General features: G+C 39.8%; 1 protein-coding gene across 1 annotated transcript; it reads left to right on the top strand.

Annotated features, from left to right (window-relative positions):
* Nucleotides 1-6443: 6443 nt before the first annotated feature.
* Nucleotides 6444-7388, top strand: OR1Q1 (olfactory receptor family 1 subfamily Q member 1; the record flags this gene model as incomplete). Its single annotated transcript, XM_079791072.1, has 1 exon — nt 6444-7388. One exon carries the CDS (start codon nt 6444-6446, stop codon nt 7386-7388), a length of 945 nt encoding a protein of 314 aa, XP_079647198.1.
* Nucleotides 7389-12146: the final 4758 nt, after the last annotated feature.

The following is a 12146-nucleotide window of genomic DNA, read 5'->3' on the forward strand; positions in this document are numbered from 1 at the left end:
TTGAGGACAATCCAGTGGCACTGATGAAATTTAAAATACACATATACTTCCATCTAGCATTTTCATTTCTATAAAAATATATGTACATGAAGAGCCTGTAAAAGAATATCCATGTACCAAAACCGGTTTGGCTCAGTGGATAGAGCGTCGGCCTGCGGACTCAAGGGTCCCAGGTTCGATTCCGGTCAAGGGCATGTACCTTGTTTGCGGGCACATCCCCAGTGGGGGGTGTGCAAGAGGCAGCTGATCGATGTTTCTCTCTCATCGATGTTTCTAACTCTCTGTAAAAATCAATAAAATATATTTAAAAAAAAAAGAATATCCATGTAGTGTTTCTTTTGTAATAACTTCCCCAAAAAAGGAGATTAAGTGGCATGCGTAGGGATATTTTATAAGTTCTGGCACATCTAATAATCTAAAATATACTTTTAAAATAATGAGGTAGGCCTGATGGTGACATAGGAGGACCATGATATATTGATGAGATAAACAAAGACAGCTCCAGAACAAATGAACTCATTTCTGTGGAAACAAAATTGTACATATACATATGTGTACAGGACAATGTGTTAATGGGTACATGTCAAAACATTAACAGAGATCACCCCTGGAGAGGAATGAGAAAAGTGAGAAACAGTATCTCAGTTTTCAATACATGTTTCACAGCTAATTTTTTTAAAAAAATAAGAATGTATCACTTTAAAGAAGACTACATCCTCCAGGACTCAGGCAGGGAGACACCCATCCATGCTTTGACCATATCAAAGTTTTCCTGAGCTTTCTTCTCAGTGCCACAGTGTGGAGCTCACATCAGAGAACCCCATGTCCAGGCTGGTCTCCCAGGTCCTGGCTGCTCTCCTGGGATCAGCTGAGATGTCAAGCCACGGTCACTAACAGTGGAAGCACTGCCTCATGGGCCCCACTCCCCAGAGAAGGCAGTGAATTCGGCCAATGACACACTTGGGAAACTGTGCTGTGGGAAGCAGGGGATTCATGAAGAAACATGCTCAGTCCTCCCAGTGCTTTACCGGACACGCTTTCCTGCCTCTGACAAGCAGAAGCACCCCCAGGTATCTAGCTGTTCTGCCCTTCAACCCCTTCCTGATACCTTACTTCCTTCTGTGCTGGGCAACTTTCTCTGTCTTCTCTAAGTGGACTGCTCCGTGCTGCTGTCAAAACAAAACATGATGACATGTGCTGCCTAAGGGAGGATGGACGTACCAGTCCCAGCCCATTGCAGTCTAGTTGGGGGTCTGCAGTAAGGTGAGTGCCTGCGCTTAGGGCTGCACACCTACACAGTGCTTTCTGAGCACCTTAGACTATTCCTACATAGGCTCCTAGTAATTTCTAGAGGGAAGACCATCTTTCTCAAATATTATGCATCCTGTGAAGTTTGTCTCTGACTCCCTAAGTCATCTTCCTTTTTCTCTTTCTTTCTTTCCCTTCACAGTGCCTCTTCCCTACACCATCCTCAGATATGCTGTGTGTTCATGGACTCTCTCCCCTCCCCTTATTAAAACTTAACCACAAAAAAGAATGAATAATTTAGTCAAGAGTGTTCCACTCAGGGACATTATCCTGATTCAAAAAGAAAATATCCAATGGGATTTCAGAAAGCATCAATCAGTTGGGGAGGCATTATGGGTAATCAGGATTGGATGAACCAAAAATCGGCCCCTGGACATGGTTGTCCACTTTGTCTTCTCTTAATGATAGGCCCAGACTTTTCTTTCCACTTCTAGGAATTAACGCTCAAACAGAGAAACTCAGAGAATAGACTGCTATCCAAGTGCCTCCTCTATTTACAAAGCTCACTTTGGAATGACAGGCAGCTGTGTTATCAGAAAGTCTCTGAATCAGACTATTGGAAGTTATGGGACCTATTTGTGACAGAGAATCCAAGTTCCTACAGAAATCTAATGCGAACAATTTCTCATTGCTTCATAAGACTTGTCAAAGGGCTTTTATGTCCATGGTCTCTTATGTTTTGTTTTTTTGGGGGTTTTTTACAAAGCCTGTGGATTGAAAACAAGTACTATTCTTCCCATTTCTCTGATGAAGAAACTGAGGGCCAAAAGAGTAAAGTGATTTTAAGGTCTCAGAGAAATTTTCATAGCAGATCTGAGACCAAAGCCCAAATCTTCTGATTCCTGGATCAAGACCCATTCTCACACACCACACTACTGCTGCTGCTTCCACACCTTATCTAATGCAAGATTCTTCTCTAGTAGTTCCTCATTCTTGACTCCCCACCCCCTTGCCACGCACCACATTCTTCTCCAGTGCCCATAGAGAGCTGATATGCTGCAGTATGGGTCAAGCAGGATAATCTCTGCTGGCCACGAGGCAGACGAGGAGGACTCCAAGGTTCCAGACAACTAGCCTTCTGGGGAGCTTTGTCACAGGAGTTATATGGCATTGCCCCAGGTAGCAGCCATAGTCTGCTAACTGTCAAACAGAGTTGAGTCTCTTTCTTAGGCCTTCCCTAGAATTGAGAGGAGACATCCCATTTTTCCTGAACCAAGAGCAGGATGAGAATGAAACAGGGATGATAAATGGATGAGGTGGGAAAGAGCATTGCTTCCAAGTTAGATAAATCCATGATGAATCTGGCTCCAATCCTGTGCTCTGTGACCTTGGTGAGGGGAGGGGGAGGTTAATTCATGCCCTGGTCCTTAATTTCATGATCTGAAAATGGGAATAATAATATATAATTCCTAATTCTACAATAAGGATTAAACTAGAAAAACTATGATAGACACTTATCACAAGGTAGGCCAAATGCACAAGGTAGCACAGTGGAAAAGGAAAGTAGGAACTGCAATAGTTGGGGAAAGCTTAAAAGGTGGCATAGCCCAGTGGTTAAGAGCATGGAAATTGAGGTCAGATGGAACCGAACTTAAATTCCATTTCTACCATCTACTAACTCTGTGACTTTGAGCATGTTACAGAACCCCTCAGAGCTCCAAATTCCTCATCTATAAATTAAGAAAATAATACCTATATCACAGAATTGCTGTGATCATCAAGAAAAAACACATATATAAAGCTCTTAGAACAATTCCTGGTTTACATTAAGTGCTTAATAAATGTGGTTACAACTCTTTTTTTTTAATATATTTTATTGATTTTTTACAGAGAGGAAGGGAGAGGGATAGAGAGTTAAAAACATCGACGAGAGAGAAACATCGGTCAGCTGCCTCCTGCACACCCGCTACTGGGGATGTGCCCGCAACCAAGGTACATGCCCTTGACCAGAATTGAACCTGGGACCCTTCAGTCGGCAGGCCGACGCTCTATCCACTGAGCCAAACCAGTTAGGGCACAACTCTTAGTTCTTATTCCTCATCATACCACAGTGAAATCAATTAAGGATAGCTCAATGGCATATTATGAATTTGTACACTTTTATAATTGAACAAGCTAATGCTCACCCTCTTAAGCTGTACTATGGTGACAACCTTTAGTTTGACATATAAAAGCAGACAGTCCAGGAGTGGTGAATAAATCCATTTCCATAGGGAAGATGATAAGTAAGCTAAAGGGGAGTGTGATGTAGTCAGACACACACAATACTCAAGGTATTCAGGCATAAGTGTAAAGTCCAGCCAGACCATTTATGCTGAGTAAATCACTTCACCTCCCTATGCTTTGGCTTCCTCATCCATGAAATGAGGGTAAGTGATTGCTGCAGCTAGAAGTGCTGTAAGGGTTATGTGAGACAATGCATCTGAAAGTGCCTTACAGGGGGCAGATCTTAATTGTTTGCACTTTTTTCTTCCAACAACTTAATTGTGAAGTTTAAGTATTCTTGGGATAGCCATAGACATAGCTCACTTGTGGACTGCCAACTCTGATCTCCACCCAAAAAGCTATGATTTATGACCAGACCAAATCATCATGATTACCCTGTGATGAAAGAGCAGACTCACAGAATTTTGCTTAGTTCTGAGAGCCACATTTTATTTTTTTATTTAATTCTTTATTGTGTAAAATATTACATATGTTTCCTTTTTCCCCCATTGACCTCTCCCTGGCCACTCCTACCCCACCCCCCAGCACATGCCCTCATCCCCCTACCTATGTGTCCATGGGTTCTGCTTATATGCATGCATACAAGTCCTTTGGTTGATTTCTTACCCAACCCTTCCCCTGCCTTCCCTCTGAAGTTTGACGGTCTGTTCAATGCTTCTCTCTCTCTCTGGATCTATTTTTGTTCATCAGTTTATGTTGTTCATTATGTTCCATAAATGAGTGAGATCATGTGATATTTATCTTTCTCTAACTGGCTTATTTTACTTAGTATGATGCTCTCCAGGTCCATCCATGCTGTTGCAAAAAAAACTGCTGGAGCAGTTTCACTGGAGCGGAGACCTGGATGGCAAAACACTGTCCTCCCAGAAAAACCTAGAGACTCTGTGTAGAGAAGACTGAAAAATTGATAGGCATAGTTGCTGGCATTGAACAGTTGCCAAGGACCAGGTACTCTCATTTAATCCTCTTAACAACTTTATGAGTAATGTGCTATCAAAATCCCCCCCCCCCCCATTTTACAGATGGGAACACCTAGGCTCCTAGAGGGTAAGTGACTTCCTCAAAGTCATATGGTTGTTAAATGAAAGCACCAGGGTTCTAGCCCACTGCACAATGCTGCCTCTGTTGACTGATGTTTAGATTTAATGTTGAAAAATAGTAGACTTGTTCTTTGAGATTCCAGGGGACCAAAAGCTGTCCAAGTAATATGATAGTAACTAGTGTTACATATAATCAAAAATTATTTTTAATGATGTGCTGACAACTAGATTAGGTATTCAATTTTTTTAGAGCAAGCAATGGAAACCCCTCAATCTCAAAATATTTTTATTCTGTTCATTAAAGTAATTCATTTTCTTAATAGTTCTAATTGTCCCTTCATTTGGCTCCTTTGAGGTTTTTATATCCTGAGCCAATGCATAACACTTGGATGGATTAAAGTATGTCTTTCATTTGTTAAGTGGGAGGCAGAATAATGCATAAGGTGACATCTTGAAGATAAAATGATTTAAGAAAAGAAAAATGCAAAAGCTGAGAATCTGGATACTGATTCTCCTAAAACCATGTCTGTGTACTCTGAGAAGTCGTTGAGTATCACTGGGATACGCATTCCCCAAAATAGAAATTGCTGGACCAAATGACCTCTGAAATCCCTGTTAGCCAAAATGCCTTGGTTATATAGCCCATCAACAGGTCTTATTACCATGCATGAGATGCCTTGGTTTTAATTTGAGGAGTTATGTTATGCAGTGTCACTAGCATAGCCTCTGGAGCCAGATAAACAAAACCAGATTTTGCCCTTTTATGAACTTAAACTTTCTATAGCTCAGTTTTCTCATTTGTGAAATAATAATAATAATAATAATAATAATAATAATAATAATTGCTTCCATAGAGTTATTATAAAAATTAAATGTGGTAATGTAGCAAAGTCCCTGGTTCAAGGTAAGTTCTCTGTGAATGTTAGCTATGGTGATAGTGACGATGTTAATTATAATGAAAAATTCATATCTCATTATTTTGGAAAACAAGCACTTGATCCTTTCATAAACACCATATGTAGTTTACATTGGAGCAAAAAAGTGATAGTAACTAAATGGTCTGCTCACATGTCCAAGTCTATAAAAATAACCCTTTTTGAAAAACAGTATAGAGGTTCCTCAAAAAAATTAAAAATAGAATTACCATGTAATCCAACAATTCTACTTCTGGGTATTTATTCAAAGAAAACAAAAACACTAATTTGAAAAGATATATGCAACCCTATATTTACTGCAGCATTATTTACAATTGCTAAGGCAGGGAAACAACCTAACTGTCCATCAATGGATGAATGAATAAAGAAGATGTGATATAAATAAAGGAATATTATCCAGCCATAAAAAAAGAATGAAATCTTGCCATTTGCAACAATATGTATGGACTTTGAGGGTACTATGCTAGGTGAAATAAGTCAGACAGAGAAAGACAAATGCCATATGATCTCATTAATATGTGGAATCTAAAGAAAAAATTTATAGATACAGAGAACAGATTTGTGGTTGCCAGAGGTGAAGGTAGAGGAGGTAGGCAAAATGGATGAAAGGGATCCAAAAGTACAAACTTCCAGGTCTAAAATAAATAAGTCATGGGGATACAATGTACAGCATGGCACTAGAGTTAATAATACTATATTGCATATTGGAAAGTTGCTAACAGAGTAGATCTTAAAAGTCCTCATCACAAGAAAAAAATTGTAATTAGTACACTAGCATTTGGATGCTAGCTACTAGATTTATCATGGTGATCATTCCACAATGTATACTAATACTGAATCATTATATTGTACACATGAAACTAGTATAATGTTATATGCCAATTATACCTCAATAAAAAACTAGTAATAATCATTTTTGTTCTTATGCCAACAGATGGAAAATACCAACTGGACCAGTGTATCCCATTTTGTTCTCTTGGGCATTTCTTCCTACCCACAAGAACAGATCCCACTCTTCCTTCTTTTTCTATTTATGTATGCAATCAACATTTCTGGCAACTTTGCCATCATCACACTGATTATCTCTACTCCACATCTCCACACCCCCATGTACATCTTCCTCAGTAACTTGGCCTTGGTAGACATCTGCTTCACCTCCACCACAGTCCCCAAGATGCTGCAGAACATTTTCTCTCCTACAAAGACCATTTCCTACATGGGCTGCTTAACCCAGACTTATTTCTTCATATGCTTTGCAGCCATGGAAAACTTCCTCCTGGCTATAATGGCCTATGACAGATACATCGCCATCTGCCACCCTTTCCGCTACCATATGATTCTGACCAGGATGCTATGCTCACAGATGGTGGCCCTGTGCCATATCCTCTCCCATCTTCATGCCCTGTTGCACACCTTTCTCATGGGCCAATTGATCTTCTGTGCAGATAACAGGATCCCTCACTTCTTCTGTGACCTCTACCCTCTGATGAAGTTATCCTGCTCCAGCACTCACCTCAACACCCTGATGATTCACACAGAAGGTGTTATTGTCATCAATGGAGCTCTGGCCTTCATCATTGCCTCCTATGCCTGCATCATCTCAGTGGTCCTCCGGAGTCCCTCAGCCAAGGGCAAGTGGAGAGCCTTTTCTACCTGTGGCTCCCACCTCACTGTGGTGGCTATCTTCTATGGCACACTCACATGGGTCTACTTCCAGCCTATTACCAGCTATTCAGTGGCCAAGGGTCGCATCCTGACAGTCATGCACACAGTGGTGACCCCCATGATGAACCCCTTCATTTACAGCCTGAGAAATGGGGATGTCGAGAGAGCCTTCAGGAAATGGAGGAGCAGATCATGGATTTCTTTCTTTAGATGAAACCCCAAAACACTGTTCCAAATTTTATCTGTGATTCTGGGGAAACAGTTTTGTGCCTCGTATGTTTTTCTTTTAGAACTTCCTAGAAGTATCTATATTAAGTACATTTCGCAGATTTTCTTATTGGATATTGTCCTGAGATATCCCTTAAACCCAAAGCACATGAAATTATGTATTTAGTGTAAAACAATAGCATGGCTTTGGTTATAGTTGAGGCTGTTTTCTGGACCTGTCATTAAACACTCGGGTTCTAATGCTCAGAGTTACTTACATGCAAGGAACAGAAACCAATTCTCATTGATTCGTGAAGGTAATATGGTTATTGAAAATGTACATGGATTGTCCAAGAAGACTAAGCAACGAGGCTCAATAAAATGGAAAAGAAACACAGTCAAAATCATATCTCAGATTGGTCTAATGAGCTCAATGCTGTAATCACCAAACTGCTCACTGCCACTTGTATCCCCACCAACAATAGTTACCAGCAACAGTCACTGGGCATAGCCCTTGGAGGCCTAAAGACCAGATGCGACCACCTCCAGAAAGAACTACCCAGTTCTTATTCTTTGCACCAACACATCCAGATTCAAATAAGGTGGTACAGGTGATTGGCCAAGTCTTGATCACTCACCCATGTTCTAGTTCACAGGGAAGCTGCAAGAGCAACACAGCTGCTTTTATTCTCTATAAGATAGAATGAGGTTCTGTCTCTGACCAAGATAAATGAAATGGGGGGATTATTTCAATATAGGTGGAGGGATATAATGACTAATATCCATTGAATAAGGTTACAGATGTTCCACAATTAAGCCACTGTCATAGTTCTCCAACTTGCATTTTCTTAAATTCACAAGTTGTACCATTCAAGAACAACTTAAACTGCTTTGTCTCTGTACACTCCTGATTTTTTCTATAGTTGATATATGGAACTTGTCATTTTACTGGTTATTTGTCTGCTGACCAATCAATGCTGAAGATGAGGAAAATGTCCAAGAGCCGTTATGTCTATTACAATATCAGTTCTTCAGTTTCATGGGTATAGGATCAAAAGGAAAAGGTGAGAGGGGCCTTCAGGGACATGGGGCAGAAGGTGCAAGTGTGACTGATTTAGTCTATTTGGAAAAAGTTTCAATTATAAGATATGCCTGGTTATGGCACTGAGAAGGAACTAAAATTGTGGTAATTTTGTGTAAAGGGCTAGAAAAAAAAAGTGTCTTATAACCTATATATGTGTTGGTCAAAATTTACACCACTGAAATTGGTTTAAGAAGCTACACTTCCTGTCTTTGGCTACACTAAGATAATAAATATTTCCAAGATGAAGGAGGTCCTGGCACTTATAAAATGATAATAACAAGGAAATAAATCCAACTTTTGGTTAGTTAATTAGCTCTTTCCATTTAACAGAAAGTATCTTACATACCCAATATTTTTCTTCTGGACTCCACCGTTTCCTCTAATTTTATCTTTCCTGCCTCCTTGACCTACCTCCCTCCTTTCTCTGTCTTCACTGGCAGTTCAATTACTGATCCTCTTTAGTCTTGACCAACTAATTAGCCTCACTTCTTAGCAATGTAGCCTCTTCTAAGAAGCCCCCCTATTCCCATTTAAAGAACTTTCTTAAGGTAAAGAAATAGGAATGTAAAATAATACATTTTTGAAGAGCAGATGGACAATTCTATTTTTAAAAATTTGTTTTTAGATGATACCTTTCCTCTTCCAGGAGTTTTCTCACAGTTGTAAGTACATAAGATAAAGGGTTAATAAAGCTATTGTAATAATCATAACCTGTATGTTTTTCCATACAAACAACTATAAACCTACTTTTGCCAACCCCTATATATCATGAATGAATATATATTATATATACAAATGTACATGTATTTTATGTTAAACACAGTCTATGACAGTGAAAAATTATAAATAATCTTTATGCATATTATTGGAATCTTGGCTCATTGTGTTGAGTAGTTAGATAGATAGTATTATCTGTTCACAATTCTTCCTTCCTTTCCTGTCCTAGCCATGGCTTCACTGAAGGAAAAATATATATCTCCATCTCATTGACTTCAGACTTGTTTTAGCCAGCAGTTTGTGAACAGACATAACAAATGCTGCTTCCAATAAAAAATAAAAAATAAAAAAAAATAAAACCTCTGAATGGGTTTAGACTGTTTGGTTGCCCTCGTGAGCTTTGGATTTCAGCATGGGAAGATAAGCTCATCCATATGACTAGATCCCCTTAGCTTGGGTTTCAGAATGAGAAATACATAGAACAGACTTCAACTTGACCCAGAGTCTGAAGCACAGTTGCCTCTTTCAACCTGCAGACTTTAGACTGAGAAGTAAATGTCTGTTATTATAAAGTACAGAGGATTTGGATTATTTTTCATTCAGTGCTTTGAAGAAAATAATAGTCTCTAGGTACAAATACTAGTAGATACCCAAGCCTTTACCTAGCAGCTCTTTGTACTTATCTCCCATTATTTCTTCATCTGTATGCTAATAATGATAATAATAATAATAGAATATACATATATGGTACTTACTATGGGCTGGTCACTCTTTTTTTTTTAATATATTTTATTGATTTTTTACAGAGAGGAAGGGAGAGGGATAGAGAGCTAGAAACATCGATGAGAGAGAAACATCGACCAGCTGCCTCCTGCACACCCCCTACCGGGGATGTGCCCGCAACCAATGTACATGCCCTTGACCGGAATCGAACCTGGGACCTTTCAGTCCGCAGGCCGACGCCCTATCCACTGAGCCAAACCGGTTTCGGCGGGCTGGTCACTCTTATGAGTGCTTTACATAATACAGGTTAGAGCAAAAGTAAATTTATAATTGTTCGTATGGAAAATAATACAATAATTAATAAATAACAATACCAAAATAAACTGTGTTTCACACTCACAACTATAAACTTACTTTTGCCACACCCTGTATATCAAATCATCATGTTCTAAACTTAAATTTATACTATTTTTATTTTAAAAAATAAAATAACATAAATAAGGAAACTTTCTGGTGTTTCACCCTCGCTCCTTGATGACTTCAGCATCTGATTCTCTAACTCTCTCCACCACTATTTAATTATCACTTTGGAAACACTAATGCCCATATAACTGGTTTATCTTACAAATAAATTGGGTTCTCAGTTCCTAACCTGTTTAGCTTCAGCAATCTTTTACTTTATCCCATCTTAACCACCCACTCAGATATGGTCATATCTTAGACTTTGCCATTTTAAATAACTAGATGCCTGGTGCACGTAATTCATGCACTGGGGGAAGGGAGGCCCTCAGCCTGGCCTGTGCCCTATCACAGTCCAGAAGCCCCGCGATTGATCACCCCAAAAAGGTAGGTCCCACCCACCCACCACAGCACCACCACGGGGTAGCCTGGGCCTCCCTCTTTGGCACGATTGATCATGCCCTGATTGATCACCCTGCCGGCCGGTGGCCTGGGCCTCCCTCTGCAGGGCGATCATGGGGCAATGGTCAGGCCCCTGACCAATTGCATCACACCCGCCTTGGCTGGCCTGGCACCAGTGGGTGTCACAGTATGGTCATCTAGAAGGTCGTACAGATGGTTGTTTTGCTGTTCAGTCGTTCAGTCAATTTGCATATTACACTTTTATTATTATAGATTACACCACAGATGAATCTCAATTTTAAACTTTTCACTTCTTATCCGCTTCTATATTTTCCACCTTATTTAATTTAGTTCTTCAACTGCAATTCTCTGACATCACTGAGATCTATTGTCCCTTGAAATTGATTTTCATTATCCATCACCTAATTTATGCCCTTACTTCCCACCTTTACAAGAATACATTTTATGGTCCAGAACTGTAAACCACCTTCTTGTAAACACCCTTAATTCTTTTGTTCCCTTTAGCTCTACCAGCATTTTGTTTATTCATAATTGTACTTGATTACCTGATCATTGTTGCAGAATATCACCAACCATGCTGACTTGACTAATATTAAACTTGTAAATGAAATGCCTAAATGGGCACTCAATATTGGCAGAATTGAGGCTTACCAGAACATTTTTCTAATATTTCACTTACTCAAACTCTAGCATATTTCACCTAATTTCCTTCTACAATTCTCAAAAACAATTCTGCTCCCCACCACTCTCAACTGAAGTCTTTTCAAGTATATGCCATCTTCCCACCATCAAATCAACCAGCCCATCTGCATACTCTGACTTCCTTTTTGTTACAGGGAAAGAAGTGGCTCATCTCCTAGATAAAAACATCCCCTTAATAGATATGCATCCCATTTCAAGGACTCTATTCCTGCAATTAATTACTTTCTTTCTTGAATCCTGAATATTTCATTATATACTGAATTATTTCTACCAGTAAAGGATGTTTAATGTCATCAGTCTTTACAAAAATTAGAAGAAATTCTGCCTTGACTCTTGTCCTCCTCAAGTTACACACCACTTTTATAATCTATCTTCTTTTTTTTTTAATTATACTTGAGAAATGTCTATTATCACAGCCTCCACTTACTCACTTGCAACCTATCCTAATATATAAAAAGCCAGGGGCTGTCACGACCAAAATAACCAGACAGACGACTGAACACAGGCTGTGTGGGGCAACAAGGCTGGCAGGGGGGTTAGTAAGGGACGACAAAATGACTGAACTGCAGGCTGCGTGGGGCAACCAGGCCGGCAGGGGGGGGCAGCTGGGGGTGACCAGGCCGGTGGGGGTTGGGGGGAGTTGAGGCGACCAGGCTG

Source organism: Cnephaeus nilssonii, assembly GCF_951640355.1.
Source record: "Cnephaeus nilssonii genome assembly, chromosome: 14".
Classification (NCBI taxonomy): Eukaryota; Metazoa; Chordata; class Mammalia; order Chiroptera; family Vespertilionidae; genus Cnephaeus; species Cnephaeus nilssonii.